The 17,383-nt window shown below is 49.2% G+C and overlaps 1 protein-coding gene across 2 annotated transcripts in view; it reads right to left on the reverse strand.

The window, feature by feature from the left end:
• Positions 1 to 485: 485 nt before the first annotated feature.
• Positions 486 to 17,383, reverse strand: part of LOC137206870 (integrin alpha-M-like) — a 36,673-nt gene continuing 19,775 nt past the window's right edge. For both annotated transcript variants that reach the window (XM_067706045.1, XM_067706046.1), the window contains 18 exons: positions 15,341 to 15,481; positions 15,043 to 15,252; positions 11,034 to 11,164; positions 10,328 to 10,491; positions 8,041 to 8,195; positions 7,813 to 7,944; positions 7,567 to 7,640; positions 7,193 to 7,334; positions 6,975 to 7,097; positions 5,460 to 5,539; positions 4,510 to 4,593; positions 4,086 to 4,161; positions 3,121 to 3,228; positions 2,838 to 2,921; positions 2,566 to 2,679; positions 2,379 to 2,480; positions 2,040 to 2,150; positions 486 to 1,593 (listed from right to left, as the gene is read on the reverse strand). In XM_067706045.1, the coding sequence (XP_067562146.1) occupies positions 1,522 to 1,593; positions 2,040 to 2,150; positions 2,379 to 2,480; positions 2,566 to 2,679; positions 2,838 to 2,921; positions 3,121 to 3,228; positions 4,086 to 4,161; positions 4,510 to 4,593; positions 5,460 to 5,539; positions 6,975 to 7,097; positions 7,193 to 7,334; positions 7,567 to 7,640; positions 7,813 to 7,944; positions 8,041 to 8,195; positions 10,328 to 10,491; positions 11,034 to 11,164; positions 15,043 to 15,252; positions 15,341 to 15,481 (2,103 nt within the window). In that variant the 3' untranslated portion in view covers positions 486 to 1,521. The remainder of the gene's footprint in view (positions 1,594 to 2,039; positions 2,151 to 2,378; positions 2,481 to 2,565; positions 2,680 to 2,837; positions 2,922 to 3,120; positions 3,229 to 4,085; positions 4,162 to 4,509; positions 4,594 to 5,459; positions 5,540 to 6,974; positions 7,098 to 7,192; positions 7,335 to 7,566; positions 7,641 to 7,812; positions 7,945 to 8,040; positions 8,196 to 10,327; positions 10,492 to 11,033; positions 11,165 to 15,042; positions 15,253 to 15,340; positions 15,482 to 17,383) is intronic.

Here is a 17,383-nt window from a genome sequence, read left to right on the forward strand (position 1 = left end):
TGCCTGGATCCCTGTAGGCCTTGCCAGGGGCTGTGCTCACCTGGCAGACTTCCAACTGGCAGCATCTGTAGCCCTTTCTCTGGCCACCAGAGCTGCTCTGCCTACATTCAGGGCCGGCCCAGAGGTGCCAGGGAATTAGCACTTCCTTCCCCACGAAGAGCAACCCTCAGCCAATAACTATGTGGAATTGGTGTATCCACGCGCCAGCTCCTTCTCTGCTCGGGTGGGAAGTGTCAAGGTGCTTGTTCTACTTTGCGTCCCAGACCTCCCCGGTGGGGTTACACTCCAGGAGCTCATAACAGTCCCTCTGTTGATAATATACCCTTTACTGGCTGCCTTTCCCTCCCCAGCTCATGTCCCTCCCCCACTGGTATTTCCTGGAGTCTCTCTTAAATAAGCTTCTTTCACTCAAATTCTTCTCTTGGGGTTGCTTCTGGCAGAATTCAGACTTCCGGGAATGTATCCTATAAATTGTCTTACACATATGCAAAAACGACATATATTCAATTTATTAATTCACCATTGTTTGTCATTGCGAGAAGTTGGAAATAATGTATCAGAGGGAGACTGTTAAGGACGTTAGGATCCACCCACACAGTGGAACGTGGTGCACTATATAAAAGAATGAAAAAGTACTTTATGTCTTCATATAAAACAATGTCTGAGCCATATTAATGAAAAAAGCAAGATGCAGACAGTATAAACAACGCATGCTGCCATTTGTGTAAAAAAGCTTGTGCGTGTGTATGTGTGTGTGTTTGCATACACCTAGAATCTTTGTGAAGGAGACCCCAAGTGCACAGCCTGGACTACCCGTTACAAGAGACCTAAATGGCTGGCAGACCAGGATGGAAGGGGAACTTCATCACACACCCTTGCGTGTCTTTTGATTTTGATACTACAGACCTGTTCATCCATTCAAAAAATAAAAGTAGCATTAAAATAATAAAGTGAATACATAAAGGGAGGTGCACCATTGTGCACTGGACACATCAGCTCTAGTGCGGAATGGGTTGGACAGGTTCCTGCTGGCTTGTCCGGGTAGGCTCAGGCCCAGCTGCATGGGTTCCTGCTGGCCTGCGGGCTCACCCATGAAAGGAGGTCTCACTTCCTATAGCTGGGGGAGGATTTCTTGCACTTCCCTTTGTGTTCACCCACAAGAGCTGCCATCACCTCTGTCCCTGAGGAAGAACCAATGGCACCTTCACCCCCGCACAAGGAAGCCCAAGCAACTCCCTCTGCCTGAGATTTGTGCCAAAGGCACTTGTCCTCATGCAAGAGAGATCTGAGCCACACACACAATTCACACTCGTGCATGCACACGCGCGCACACACACACACACACACACACACACTGGAATGGAAACCCAAGCAGGTTGCTCCTGAGTGAGACATCACTGCCCTGGTCTCCCAACAGATGTGTCCGTCCAGCAGCCTGGGGACCCGCTCGCTCTTCGGTCTGACCACATCCTGTTTGCTGCAGGGGAGGCCACTCAGCAAAGAGTGGGGAAGGAGCTGCTGTTACTGCGGGGGAGCAGTTTCAGGGCCAGCTTCAGTTATCATGTCCTTGTACTGTCGTTTGAAGAAGCCAAGCTGTGGAGGCAGAGACAGGGGAGTAAGGGCATCAAGGCCAGGAGGGCGAGTGAAGGCTATGCAGGCCAGGCTGGGAGATGGTGGGACCAAGAGCTGCAAAGAATAACGTGGCGGAGTGCAGAATAGATCTGGGGAAAGTGGGACAGGGAGGGGGATGGCATCACTATTGAGAAAGAAAAGAGGGAAAGAAATCTAAAATATAATAATAAGTACTCTTTATATAGTGTTTACTCTGTACCAGAGACTATTCTAAGTGCTTTAGAGATACAAACCCAAAGAGCTCCACAGAATGGGTATTTATAGTCTCATTTTACAGCTGAAGAAACTGAGGCTCTGTGAGCTGCCCGAGGCACAGCTGGGAGCTGAACCCAGGAAGGTGCTGCTGAGTGAGAAGCCGTGGGGGTGGGGGGAGGGGAGGGGCAGGAAGAGGGCCCCGGGGGACTTACCTTGTACAGGCCGCCCGTGATGAGGGCCAGGAGTAACAGCCCCCCAGCCGAGCTGCCCACGATCAACGGGACAGGGTTATGTACTTCGTAAGGCTCCACCTTGGTCTCTGTCTGGAGCAGGGAGAAGGGGAGGGGGGAGCATCAGGGGAGAAAGACTCTGAATTTCTGGGGGTTCCCCAGTCAGACCTTGTGTGCTCCCCGAACCCCATGACTAAATCCCCTGTGCCGCCCAACCCCAGCCCTCACTCCTCCTTCCCGGCCCCCCCCCACCTCTCTCTCTCCCACAAGCCCAGGCCCCTCTCCTGCCTCCAGCGGTTCTTCTGTGTCCGAGACAGATACCTGGGCCCTCACAAACGCGCCCTGTCCTGGGAGCAGGGCAAACTCCGATTCATCAAACAAGATCTCCGCCGTGCTCACAACCTGAAGATGGTTATGCGAAGTCTGTGGGAGAGAGAGGATGGGAGCTGGACCCACTGGCCCTGGAGGATCTCGTCTGTGCCCAGCCAAACCTCAGGCGCCCACATACCTTGATGTACCAGTCAAATGAGAGGTTGCCCTTGAGGGTGACCTTGAATTCTTCCTGGACGCCAAAGGACGGGATGTCACACTGGATTCTCTGGCAGACAGCGATGGAGCAGTGCTGGGGAAGGGAGGAGGGGAGAGAGGTGAGCAGGAAAGCTGGATGCAGGCCACATCCCATGCACTCAGCCGGCAGTTGAGAGCCGGTACTGGGCCCAGGTGAGGGGACAGTGTGGAGTCTGCGTGCAGCCCCGAGGCTGAGGCTGGGCTTAGTCTCACCAGCAGTGGGGCCTTCTTAAGCTCCCCCAGGAAGTCAGAGCGACGAAGGTCAGTGTTGTTGGTGTGGCATCTACTGGAGAGGTTCTGAGGAAAGAGGGACACTGTGAGGACGGATTGAAGCGAGGGCTCCTGGGTCCACCCTCCAGGAGGTGAGAAAACCGAGGTCCAGGAGAGGCTCAGAAATGGCTCCAAAACCCAACAGAGGAAACAGAAGTGATTTTAGGAAAGACCAGGGCTGTGGAGAAAGGAGTTGGACCCAATCCTCAGGCCCAGCTGCGCTTACCTGGGAGAAGGTGACTTGGAGCTGGTCCCACACGGTCACATTGTTCAGCTGGATGGGGACCAAGAAGACCACGCTGATGGGGAGCTTCCTCCCGCCCAGGTTGTTGAACTGCGTCGGGTGGGGAGGGGCAGATATCAGGGTTCTGGCCTTTCTGCCCCCACCAGCAACTAGAATCAGGCTCCCCACTCCCGACAGCCCAGTACTGAATCAGGCCTCACAGACCCAAGCATCCTGCCTCTTGATGCTTTCTGAGAGACAGGAGAGCACAGGGGTTAAACACCCATTCCAGAGCCAGACAGGCTGGCGGAAGCAGTGGCTCTTCCACTCTCTAGGGGTGAGACTGTGGGCATGTTCTGTTAGCCTCTCTGAGCCCCAGTTTCTTCGTCTATAAACTGGGGGAGACAACAGTACCTCCGTCACAGGGTCATTACGAGGGTAAAATGAGTTACTTACATACATGTGTGTATACACATACAGATGCACGTGGTGGTGTGTGTGGATTCACAGCAAGCTTAGAACAGAGCCTGGCCCAAAGCAGGCACCTCATGCATGTTTCCCATCATTTTTTTTTTTTTTTTTTTTTTTGTGGTACGCGGGCCTCTCACTGTTGTGGCCTCTCCCGTTGCGGAGCACAGGCTCCGGACACACAGGTTCAGCGGCCATGGCTCACGGGCCCAGCCACTCCGCAGCATGTGGGATCCTCCCGGACCGGGACATGAACCCGTGTCCCCTGCATCGGCAGGCGGACTCTCAACCACTGAGCCACCAGGGAAGCCCTCCCATCATATTTTTTTTGGCCACGCGGCATGCGGGATCCTAGTTCCCCGACCAAGGATCAAACCCATGCCCACTGCTTTGGAAGGCGAAGTCTTAACCACTGGACTGCCCGGGAAGTCCCTCCTACCATTCTTCCTGTGTTCCCATCATCTCGATTTCCCTCCCCAGGCTCCTTCTCAGCTCCCCACCTGATACTGATGCTCTATAATGTGGCGGGTCTTCTCTGAGGCTGTGAAGTTGAGATATTTGGTCGAGACCTCAAGGCTGATGGGAGAAAGAAGAAGGGGCAGGAGGTGACAGAACATCAGGGGAGTCCTGGGAGGGGGTCTTGGGCTAAGTGTGTAAAGGGGTGAACAGGCACGCAGGTAACACAGCCCTGAGAGGGTGCGAGCGGGATGGTGTGCAGGGGCAGTGTGGGTGGGACCTCCAGCATGTGCCAGTTTGGGCCCCTCACACACACACATACACATGCACGTACAGACATACATGTGCGCACACATATCCTCAGACTCACTCACAGGCACACGTGCACAGACTCGTGCACACAGGTACTCAATGCGCCATGTCCAGCCCAGTGGTGAAGGCAGAACTAAAAGCCCCAGCAGCCAGTACCTGGTGACCACCATGTAGACAGCGTATTTCACAGGCAGCTGCAGCTGGAATTTGGTTTTGTTGTTCCCAGGTATGTTGTTCTCACTGAAGGGAAACAGAGAACTCTGGTCAGCTCTTGAGAATTGAGAATCAGCCTTTCCTTCTCCTCCTTCCTCTCCCTCACCCTCCGTCACCAACCAACCACCAAGTCCTGTCCTCTCAGCATCCTAAACGCTGTCCTCTAAATCCAACAGAGGAAACAGAGATTATAGGAAAGACCAGGGCTGCCCCTGTGTAGCCCAGGCCCATCCCCACTCACCAGGACGGATACCTGCAGAAGGGTGCCTTCTTCTCACTGGTCCCCTGAATTCAAAATGACTCCCACTCCAATCCCCCCGCTCCTGGAGAGTGATCTTTCTAGCATGCAAAGGTGATCACATCACTCCCAAGTTAAGTTGCAAATTCCCTAAGAGCACTCGTCGATCATTTCCTGACACGGCCCATGTCTAACCAACTCCTTCAATCCTGCCTCCTGTGCTCAGACTCAGCCTGACCTTTGCAGTCTCCGGGCTTTGCTTGGTCCACACTTCCTTCTCTCTGTCTTCATGCCCAGCCTCAATTCATGCCTTTGCTTGGCTAACTCACAGCCTGGATGTAGTCTTCTCTGAACACCAATCTCCCAAGAAGACTGGACATCATTCATTTCATACCGTATCATAATCATCGGCTTTCCTGTCTATCTTTGCCCCTAAATTATAACCTTTGTGAGGGCAAGAATCACAGCTGTCTTGTCCATCACTGTCCCACCAGCACAGGGGGCCACGCCTGGCACATGGTGGGTGCTCAGTTGGTGTTTCTTGAGTAAAACAATGAGCTGAAGGGAGAACAAGTGGGGAGAGGGCAATGGTCCACCCTGAGCAGGGGGGCCGGGGGCTGGGACCTCAGAATGGAGGAGGCCAGGCATAGCGCACCTGGTCACGTTGGCCTTGAGAAGTAGTTTGTTTCCAAAGAAAGCATCAGGGTTCACGTCAAATGTGATATTGAAGGTGATCTGGAGTTGGAGAAAGAAGAGACGGTGACAAGAGTAAGAGAGAAGGCACAACCCAAACGTCCATCAGCTAAAGAACGGGTAAATAAAATGTGGCACATCCATACAACAGAATATTATTCAGCAGTCAAAGGAATCTGAATATTAATACATCCTGCAACACGGGTGATCCTTGAGAGCGTGATGCTCAGTCAAAGAAGCAAACCTATTGTATGATTCCATTCATATGAAATATCCAGAGTAGGTGAATCTCAAGACAGCAAATAGATTAGCGGTTGCCTAGGGCTGGGAGAGATGGGACGACACGGGCCCATGGCTGAGGGGAGCAGGGTTTTTTCTTGGGGTAATAAAATACTCTAACATTGATCATGGGGATGGACGCACAACACTGTGAACATTGCAAAAGCCACTGGATTGTATACTTGAAGTGGGTGAATTGTGTGGTAGATGAATTTTATCTCAATAAAGCTGTTTTTCAAAACAAAGAAACATCTACTTAAAAAAAAAAAAAAAAGAAGGGGGCTTCCCTGGTGGCGCAGTGGTTGAGAGTCCGCCTGCCAATGCAGGGGACATGGGTTTGTGCCCCGGTCCGGGAAGATCCCACATGCCGCGGAGCGGCTGGGCCCGTGAGCCATGGCCGCTGAGCCTGTGCGTCCGGAGCCTGTGCTCCGCAACGGGAGAGGCCACAACAGTGAGAGGCCCACGTATCGCAAAAAAAAAAAAAAAAAAGAAGGGAATTCCCTGGCGGTCCATTGGTTAGGACTCCATGCATTTTCACTGCCGAGGGCGCAGGTTCAATATCTGGCCAGGAAACGAAGATTCCACAAGCCATGGGGGGGGGGGGAGAGGAGGAGGAGGAGGAGGGGGAGGGGGAGGGGAGGGGGGAGGGGGGAGGGGAGGGGGAGGGGAGGGGGAGGGGAGGGGGAGGGGGAGGGGGAAGGGGGAGGGGGGAGGGGAGGGGGAGGGGAGGGGGAGGGGGGAGGGGAGGGGGGAGGGGAGGGGGAGGGGGGAGGGGAGGGGAGGGGAGGGGGAGGGGAGGGGAGGGGGAGGGGGAGGGGAGGGGAGGGGGAGGGGGAGGGGGAGGGGGAGGGGGAGGGGGGAGGGGAGGGGAGGGGAGGGGAGGGGGAGGGGAGGGGGAGGGGAGGGGGAGGGGAGGGGAGGGGGAGGGGGAGGGGAGGGGAGGGGGAGGGGAGGGGGAGGGGAGGGGAGGGGGAGGGGGAGGGGAGGGGGGAGGGGAGGGGAGGGGAGGGGAGGGGGAGGGGAGGGGAGGGGGAGGGGAGGGGAGGGGGAGGGGGAGGGGAGGGGGGAGGGGAGGGGAGGGGAGGGGAGGGGAGGGGAGGGGTAGGGGAGGGGGAGGCGGAGGAAAGAAGAAGAAGAACTAGGGAAGAATTCAGAGGAAGACAAAGGAGAAAAAGGGAGAAGGAGCCAGCAGCCTGACCTCCGAGTTGTCTGGGAAGATGGGGTGGTTTATGCTGCAGCTGGTGCTCTTCAAGGTCCCAGACCCTTCAGTGGAGACGTCAGACTCACAGATCAGGCGCCAGGACCGCTGTGAGCGCTGGTTCTGGAAGGCAAAGGAGGCAGAGGTGATGATGTCAAACACCACCCATGGGGGCAGGGAATGCAAAGTCAGATGGAGCCTGAGAAGGGTTTGGCTACCTGGGCTCCTGACACCCTCCGATAGGACAAGCCAGATGGGTAGAAGAAGGTGACCTGTGTTCTGTAGGAGTCCTCGCCCTGGTTTCTCACAGTCAGCGTCACGTTTAAGTCCCGAGAACCACCTACCACCAGGGTGTCCAGGCTGTGGTGGGAACAAGCCAGGCCATGAGATGCTGAGGGCTTTCCTGCAGCGAGTCTGCTCCAGCGGGAAGGAGGCGCGGACACTCGGAGGCAAAAGACAGTGCACGAGGCAGCCACAGAAACACACCTCTGAGGCAGCTGCTCTGCGCCGGGCTCCCTTGGGGGCCAGGAGAAGAACAGAGCAGCAGGTCATGGTGCAGGTCTGGGGGTAAAAATGAGGACAGGAAACTCACCTCATAAAACTGAAGGTGATGCTGAGGTCATCCTGGCAAATGCTGTCATTGCCACAATTCTTCTCAAAGGGAAACTGCCGAAAACAGAGTATGAGGAAAATGAAAGGAAATCGTGAAAAGACGTGAAACGAAACAGTAAAATGAAATCTTGAAATAAAATTATGTGAAATGAAATAAAATGAGCTTCAACAACCTTGGCCTCTGGTCCCTTCCACACCCCGGCTGGACCCCAACTCCCAGACTCACCGAGGCTGTGAAGAGTGTTGGAGCGTCTACATCCAGCACTGGCCGGAGGTTCCCAAAACGGGACGAGGGCTTCCCCACCAGAGAGAAGTTGAGGCGCAGGGCAATGGGGGTCACTGAGTCCTCTACACAATCCTGAGAGACAGTGGGGGTTTGGTGGTCTGCCCTCCTCAGCATCCCAAGCCCACCCCATGCTTGGAGGACCCAGGAGTATGGTCACCCTCTGCTCACCAGTAACCGGAGCTTCAGGGTCTCACATTGCTGACTCAGCCCCAACGTCACTATATGTCTGAGAGTGTTGTTCTTAGTCTCATCAAAGATGGCCTGGGAATGTGGGCGACCTGGGTCCAGAGCCAGGTCATATGTGATGGTGCTCTGGGTATCTCCTGAAGGGCCAGGGAAGAATGGTGGTGAGGAGCCTGGGTTTGGAGTCAGACTGGCAGGAGGTGGAGGCCCAGCTATCTGAATTTGGACATGTTAGCTGACCTCTCTCAGGGCCTCAATTCCTTATTTTTAAATTGAAGATAATAATTGGACCTTCCCAATAGTAAAAACGAAATAGTGCCTACAAAGCATTTAGCATAGTGCCTGCCACACAGTAACTGCTCAATAAATAGTAGCTATTCTGTCACCTACTGGAAAATTAAGTATATTTTTTCTGGCTGCTTTTAACTTCTTTTCTGTCTTTGGTCTTCAGCAGTTTGTGCCTTAGGATGGTACAATGTCTAATGTTATCTTGCTTTGATTTGGTAGAGAATCTTATTATTTTTTATTGTTTTTGGCCGCATGGCATATGGGATTTTAGTTCCCCAACCAGGGATCAAACCCACGCCCCCTGCATTGGAAGCAGGGAGTTTTAACCACCAGACGGCCAGGGAAGTTCCTAATTTGGTAGAGAATCTTGATGTTTTTCATCAATTTTAGAAAATTCTTTACCACCATTTCTTTTTTTTTTTTTAATTTTTATTTTATATTGGAGTATAGTTGATTAACAGTGTTGCATTGGTTTCAGGTGCACAGCAAAGTGATTCAATTATACATATACTTGTTTCTATTCTTTTTCACATTCTTTTCCCATTTAGGTTTAACTGTTGCTTCTTTCTTATTCTCTCTCTCTCTCTCTCACTCTCTCTCTCTCTCTCTCTCTCCCCCTTCCTTTTGGAACTCCAATTACATGTTTATTAGATCTTTCACCATGTCCCATATGTCTCCTATGGTTTATTTTTCATCCTTTTTTCTCTCTGTGTGCTCATCTGGATACTCTCAATTTACTTACCTTCCAGTTCACTAATTCTCTGTTCTACTTGTTTAAAATATAAGTATAGATAATTTACAATATTGTGTTAGTTTCAGGTGTACAGCAAATTGATTCAGTTATACATATATTTTTTCAGATTCTCTTCCATTATAGGTTATACGAGATATTGAATATAGCTCCCTGTGCTATACAGTAAATCCTTGCTGTTTATCTATTTTATATGTAGTAGTATACATCTGTTTGTTCTGTTTCTAATCCACTATTAAATCTATCTATTGAATTCTCAATATCATTCAGTGTATTTTTCAGCGCTAGTGTTTCCATTTAACTCTATTTCATGAATTCCAGGTTTTATTTGAAGTTCTCCATCATTTCCTGTTTTTTCTTGAAGATATTAGTTTTAGTTATCTTTTAAATTCCTATCTGATAATTCTAATTGCTGAATCACCTATGGGTCTATTTCTATTGTCTATTGTTTCTCTTGGTTTGCTGGTTTCAATGGACATTGTCCCAGTAGAAGGACCAAGGTGTATTTTAAGGTCCCTCTCAAATCTCAGCTTCCTAGATTTCTGTTCAACGCTTGAGCTCTCCAGTTGTTGTCTTCCACTGAGTTTCTAAGAGTATTGATCTGAACATGCATGGCTTAGAAGTCAGCCAATGACTTACAGGAAATTTCTATGTAGATTTTGGGACACCTTCTCTGTAATTCTCTAGTCTCCAAGACTTTGCTCTCAATTTCTAGCCATGCTGGCTGCCCAAAACTCTGACTGCTATCTCCTCAGTCCAGTAAGATGACTGCTAGAAACAAATTTTATCCCCTCCCCCTGTTTCCCTCTAGAACCACCATTACTCTTCCTCACCCCAAGGACAATGCCACTCTTTGAGAATAGAGACAAGGAAGGAAGTAAAGTTCGTTGTGATAAAATGCATATCTGAATGCTTTGTGAGTTTGTGTTTAGCTTCATCAGCTCAACCTCCCCTTTAAACGAGTCATCTCTCAGTTTAAAAAAAAGACCTGGTTAGTTCACATGGATGGGGCCCTTCATTCTCTGGAGAACTGAGAGTGTAAAGGAGTGCCACATGCTTACTTCTTTAGGGGTGTTTGCTGGGCCTCCCCACCCACCCCCCCAGCAGGGGAACCACCTGCTCACTCCACCCAAGCTTGAAGAAGGCTATCAGAGCCTGTGAGAACTTTACTCTGGGCCACCCGTCCATGTCCCCAGTGATTTAACCTCTTGAGACTTACCCAACCAGCCTCACCTTCTTTCAGCCTGTCCCGTGTGTTCTTGCGGACACGGAGGCAGACTCTGACCTCCCCAGCGATCTTTCCTTTCACCACCCGCTCACGACACTCATACACATCCCTTGCCACTTCCCTGGGTGTGAAATCCATGGTCACCTCAACTTTCAGCACTGGCTGGGACCTGTGGGGGGACACCAGAGGGCCCTCAGTGGTCTTCAGACAGCAAAGCCACTCCTTAAAAAGAAGATACCTGGGGGACTTCCCTGGTGGCGCAGTGGTTGAGAATCCACCTGCCGAGGCAGGGGACACGGGTTCGAGCCCTAGCCCAGGAAGATCCCACATGCCACAGAGCAACTAAGCCTGTGTGCCACAACTACTGAGCCTGCGCTCTAGAGCTTGTGAACCACAACTACTGAGGTCACGTGCTACAACTACTGAAGCCTGCGTGCCTAGAGCCCACAAGCCACTGAGCCCGCGTGCTGCAACTACTGAAACCCGCACGCCTAGAGCCCGTGCTCCGCAACAAGAGAAGCCACCGCAATGAGAAGCCCACGCACCGCAACGAAGAGTAACCCCCGCTTGCCGCAATTAGAGGAAGCCTGAGCAGCAACGAAGGCCTAATGCAGCCAAAATAAATAAATAAATAATTTTTAAAAAAATTATTAAAAAGAAGTACATATGTTAAAAAAAAAAAGAAAAAGAAGATACCTGGTGTGCTCTCACCTGAGCAGCAGCACGTGCCCCTGAGCCCCTACAGCCAGGTCCACCAGTCCATCCCCTGTGAGGTCCTGGCCCCCGCTCAGTGACTGCCCAAAATACTGGAGCCTCGGAGAGAACTGGGAGCCTGTGATCCGCTGAGGGTAGAAAAGAGGAGGAGAGAAAGGGGTGGGAAAGAAGAGGAAAGAGTGTAACTCAGTCTCCTGGGATGACCCAAGGAGAGATTGTCTGGGCTCTACTCAGTCATATCTCCCACACCTTCTCAAGGAATTAGGGTAACTATTAAGCTTTAGACCACAACCTTGAGATGATATCCAAAGTGTCCATCAATTACTGGGTTTTCCAGGGAAAACAAAAAATATCACAGGAAAGAAGTGATATAGTACACTATTTGACTCAGTTGAATCTCTTACATGGCCAGGAAAATGCAAACACTGAACATAGATCTAACCAAAATTATCATATAAATTTAAGGAATGGGGGGGTGAGATGGGAGGCGTATGAATATGTGTCAAGAGGGGCCTGAAAGAGAGCTCAATCCTCACCTCCCATAGTGGGAAGTCAATGCGAAAACAAAAATCAAGAAGCAGCAAAATAATTGTGCCCTTGGGAAGTATGGAGAATCATTGAAAGAGCTGAAAGTGGTTTCCTCAGAGGAGGGAAAATGAAGAGGAAATCACAGTGTGGGTGTGGAAATTGTTGCTTTTCATAATAAGCTGTTAAGAACAATTTTGACTCTTTAATCTATGTGCAAAAGTAACACTGAAAGGATAACAGCCAAATATATTAAGAAATTTTAAAAGTGATTTTGTCACGTACTTAATGCCGCTGAAGTGTACACATAAAAATGGTTAAGATGGTGAGTTTTAGGGCTTCCCTGGTGGCGCAGTGGTTGAGAGTCCGCCTGCCGATGCAGGGGACACGGGTTCGTGCCCCGGTCCGGGAGGATCCCACGTGCCGCGGAGCGGCTGGGCTCGTGAGCCATGGCCGCTGGGCCTGCGCGTCCGGAGCCTGTGCTCCGCAACGGGAGAGGCCACGACAGTGAGAGGCCCGCGTACCGCGGAAAAAAAAAAAAAAAAAAGATGGTGAGTTTTAGGTCATGGATATTTTACTGACATTTTTTTTAAGTGAATTTATCACCTAGAAAGAATGAGGAAGTGCGGGATGTTGGAAATGTGCTATATCTTAACCTGGGTGGTGCTTACTCGAATTCACAGAGAGGAAAATTCATCACTTGAGATTTGTGTGTTTACTGCATGTACATTACACTGCAAATTTTTTTGAGAAAAAGTTAGCGTATTCTGTTGGAAGGATGCTTTGCTTTGAAATTATATAATAATGGTAGTTGGGAGAGCCACAGCAGTTTTGCTCGTTCACATACTGATCACCCTAGCCCCAGTCACAGGAAAAGAGCAAGTAAAAAACGCAAACAGTAGAGCAATAGTATTGCATGACCCTTTTTGCATTTGTTTTTAATTCCAAAGTCTGTGGGGTGGGAGTGGGTATATGGGGGGTTTGGTTGGTGAGAGCAGGTATGTAGGTGTGGGTGAGGGTGGGTGAGTGTGTGGACCCTCCCCTTACCTTGTTTTCCTTTCCAGGTGCAGATAAGGGGAGGGTGTTAAGACTTTCACTGTTGTTGTTTTTTCTTCTTCTTCTTTTCTTATTATTTTACAAACCCTTGTGTCGAGGGCTGACCTTCAATAGATCGCAGCGACGGAGCTGCTCTGCTTCGTACGAAACCCCGACCCAGAAGCAGGTCGTCTACGAATGGTTTAGCACCAGGTTCCCCACGAACGTGCGGTGCGTGACGGGCGAGGGGGCGGCCGCCTTTCCGGCCTCACCCCGTGTCCCAGGACGAAGGGCTCTCCGCGCCGGACCCCGGTCCCGACGCGCGGCGGGGCGCGCCGGCGGGGACGGCGGGGGACCGGCTACCCGAGGCCCACCGAGGCTTCCGCGGCGCTGCCGCATCGTTCCTCCTGGGCGGGATTCTGACTTAGAGGCGTTCAGTCATAATCCCACAGATGGTAGCTTCGCCCCACTGGCTCCTCAGCCTAGCACATACACCAAATGTCTGAACCTGCGGTACTGTTTACTTTAGATTTTTAAATTTGTACAAGCATGTAAAGCTTTTGTAATAAAAATGAAGTAAAACCAGAGCCTTCAAATCCCATTTACACAGAGAAACAACAGGTGCCAATGAAAAGAGGCATATTATAGTCTTCACACAATTGTGGAAAGAGGCTCCGTGACACAGAGGGAAGAATGTGAGGCAGTAGTGCTTAGCCCGGGCTGCAACTAAAGAGCGTGTGAAAAATACTAGGGCCTATGTAGTGTACTATTCCATACACTAGAATGGGCAAAACTAATCTGTGGTGGAAAATAATTGGAACGGTAGCTTCTTCTGGGAGGGAATGGGGTCAGAAATTGACTGGATGGGGGCGGGAGGGAACTTTCTAAAGTGATAATTATGTTCAGCATCTTGATAGGATTGTGGATTATATTTTTCAAAATTCTTTGACTGGCTAAAGATTTGTGCTTTTCCTGTCTGTACATTTTATCTTAAAAATAACAGTAAGCATATCTGAATATTTTAGATTCTAGTTAATGATATACATGCTGAGGTATTTAGGGGTGAAGTTGGACTGGTGTTGCAAATTACTTTGAATTGCATTAGAAAAAATAATGATGAACTTGATGGACAGGTAGAAAAAGTCTGAATACAAAGGATGGAGATGTGATAAAGTAAATCTAGTAAAATCTTCATCGTAGATTTTAGCTCATAAATATATGGATGGCCACTGGACAATTCTTTCAACTTTGCAGTAACTTTGAAAATTTTCTAAATACAATGTTGAAAAAACTCTACTGATGCCTGGGGCCCTGACCCCAGACCAATTAAATCAGAACCCCTAGTGGCAGGGCCCAGGCATCTGTTTTTTAAGACGTTCAGGTGATTTTGATGTGTGGGTAGGGTTGAACCTCTAGGGTGAGGGATTTGTCAGGAGTGATGAGGAGACAGAGAGAAAGGACAGAAGAAAAACGTGAGGCTGGAAGAAAACCAGAGACCAGAAGCCAGCAGACCGGATGGCCTCGGTGGGCTGTGATGGGAGACTGCCAGACCGTGGGGGTCCCTCCACACAGTGGGCTTCATCCAGCAGGAAACAGGGAGCCACTTTAGAGAGGAAACCATCTGTGGTGACCCGCATTTCAAGTGACCAACCACCAGGATCAGCTACGTAATTTGCAGGACCCCGTGGGGAGAAAAAAATGCAGGACTCCTTGTTCAAAAGTTATCGAGAGTTTCAAGATGGCCAGAGCAGAGCCTTAATCTGAGCACAGCGCCGTTCTGAGAGGAGCCCCGTGTAACTGCACAAGTCACAAGCCTGTCAAGCACGCAGTCCTGGGAGGGTGACCAACCATAGGGCTTCCTGAGCTGTGAGACTTTCAGTGCTAAAACCGGAACAGACCTGGGCAAACCGGGTCTGCTGGTCATCCTACCAAGACTGAGATTCGGGGCTTCCCTGGTGGCGCAGTGGTTGGGAGTCCGCCTGCCGATGCAGGGGACACGGGTTCGTGCCCCGGTCCGGGAAGATCCCACATGCCGCGGAGCGGCTGGACCCGTGAGCCATGGCCGCTGGGCCTGCGCGTCCGGAGCCTGTGCTCCGCAACGGGGGAGGTCACAATAGTGAGAGGGCCCCGTACCGAAAAAATAAATAAATAAATAAAAGACTGAGATTCGGAGGAAAGGAATGTCTACATCCTAACACTTCCAGCTCACCATTCATCACCTCTGAGCCTTCATCTTCTCATCTGTAAAGTGGGAGTGATGATGGCCCTGTGCACCTCCTCTAGTTGTGGTAAGAATGAATCTTTTCTGTGAAGTATGTGTTATTTTTGAAGCTTCCAAAAAGGACTACTGGGAGAACTGATCTGGCAGCTGTCGGAACATTGAATTAGAAAGGGACAGATTGGCAAAGAGGCTACAGTTGTAACAAAAACAGTGACCGGGCCTCACCTGGCTGTGGGCGGGGTTGATGCCCAGTCCCGAGGTTCCGTGAAACAGGTAGACAGCACCCTGGTTCTCCTGCTCTCCCGGGGCCCCGATGGCCACGTCCGACAGCCTGTCCCCGTTCACATCCCCCAGCACCATCAGAGCTGCCCCAAAGCGGGCCCAGAGGTGGCCTTGCTCCCCTCGCAGGACAGCACCACACTGCCACTTAGCCCTCTGCAGAACAAAAACAGTGTCAGGTCCCACCCCAGGCGACCCCTCCACACCCAGATCCCACCCAGCCCGGGTCTCATCAGCCACTCACCCCCCGGGGAAAGGGGCACATGGACACCTGCCCGCCCCGGCTCTGCTCATAGTAATGGGGGGCCCCGATGAGGACCAGGTCGGAGCTGCCATCTCTGTCCACATCCACGGAGCTGAGGGAGGCCCCGAAGTAGGAGCCGATCTGAAAGAGATAAGGCCAAGATCACATACTTCTTTCCACCTAAAGCAGAGCACGGGGATTTTTCTCCCTGTGAAGAAAAATCACGCCTGCTGAGGAAAGCCCTTTGGAGCGGATGTGATCCTCTCTCTGTTTCACGATCAATCCTTGTTTGAATGTACTGCCAGTTAGAGGAGTATATGATAGAGTTGACAGGTAGTGGGTGAGGATCTACCCCAAAGGGTGTTCCAGGGAGATGATTAAGGTAGCGAAGAAACTGGATTTGAAAATACAGACAGAAAAGCCTGGAAAACCAGACAGGATATCCTTTCAATATATTGTAAGTCTTTAGGGAGGTAAGTCAAATTTGGCAGTCTGGCTAACAAGGAATCAACTGGCTTAGACGAAAAACAACTATTGCCACAGGAATTTTTTTGCATGATATTGAGAAATAATGTCTACCTTTAAAAAGAATTTTTAAAGTATGTTCAAAAAAACACCAAAATATGTTCAATGTAAATAGGTAGAATTCATCCATAGGAATCATCAATTTAGTCATTCTTTCATTCAATAAACAAGGGTTTGCTATTTGCTAAGCGTGAGGCTGTGTAGTGGAGACAGTGCCTTCCAAGGCTCTGGGTGCAGCAGGGTGAAATGGAGGGGAATAGTAACAGATTTTAATTTTTTTAAAAAAGAAGTAAAATTTGCAAATATTTTCTCCCAGTCCATAGCTTATCTGTTCATTCTCTTAATGAACAGAGCAAAACTTTCCATTTTGTTGAAATCTTAGTTATCAATTTTTTTCTTTATGGACCATATGCTTTTAGTGTTATATCTAAGAATTCTTTGCCTAACACAAAGTCACAAAAATTTTATCCTATGTTTTCTCCCACAAGTATAGTAGTTTTAGATTTTACATTTAGCTCTATGATCGATTTAAATTAATCTTAACATGGTTGAATTGACAAGATATGGGTAAGGATTTTGTTTTGTTTTGTTACCATGGATGTTCAATTGTTCCAGCACCATTGAACTCTCCATTGAATTGTCTTTGTGCCTTTATTGAAAATCAATATGTGTCAGACTTATACTTCAGGCCTATTCTGTTCCACTGATCTTCATGTCTATCCTTTTGTCAATGCCACGCTGTCCTGCTTACTGTAACTTTATAGAAAGCCTTAAAATCACATAGTGTATGAATCTTCCACTAAATACCTAATGGTATTTACATAAGATCCTTTTCAAAATTGTTTTGGATACTCTACTTTCTTTGATTTTCCACATAAATCTTAGAATTAGCTTGCCAATTCTACAAAATAAAATAGGATTTTGATTGGCATTGTGTTGAGTCTATGGATCAACTTGAGGAAAAGTGACATCTTAACAATATTGAGTCTTCCAGTCCGTGAACACAGTATATTTCTCCATTTATTTAGGGCTTTGATTTCTCTCATTAGTGTTTTGTAGTTTTCAGTATAAAGATGTTGTACACATTTTGTTAGATTTATACCTAAGTATTTCATGGTCTTTGGTGCTATTGTATTAATAAATGGTCCTTTTTCTTTAAATTTAAATTTCCAAATGTTCATTGTTAGTATAGAAATACAACTGATTTTTACATATTGATCTTGTATCCTGAGAACTCACTGAAATAAGTTATATAGCTTTTTTGTAGATTCTTTGGGATTTTCCATGCAAACAATCATGTCATCCCCAAATAGAGACAGCTTTATTTTTTCCTTTCCACTCCGCATGCTCTTTTTTCTTTTCTCTTCTTGTCTTATTGCACCAGCTACGTCTTCCAGTATGATGTTGTATAGGAGTGGTAAGAGTGGATTTTCCTGCCTTGTTTCCAATTTTAGGAGAAAAAAATTCTCTTTTACTTTTAAATATGATGCTAGCTGTAGAGTTTTTGTAAATATTCTT

Source organism: Pseudorca crassidens, chromosome 15, assembly GCF_039906515.1.
Source record: "Pseudorca crassidens isolate mPseCra1 chromosome 15, mPseCra1.hap1, whole genome shotgun sequence".
NCBI classification, from domain to species: domain Eukaryota; kingdom Metazoa; phylum Chordata; class Mammalia; order Artiodactyla; family Delphinidae; genus Pseudorca; species Pseudorca crassidens.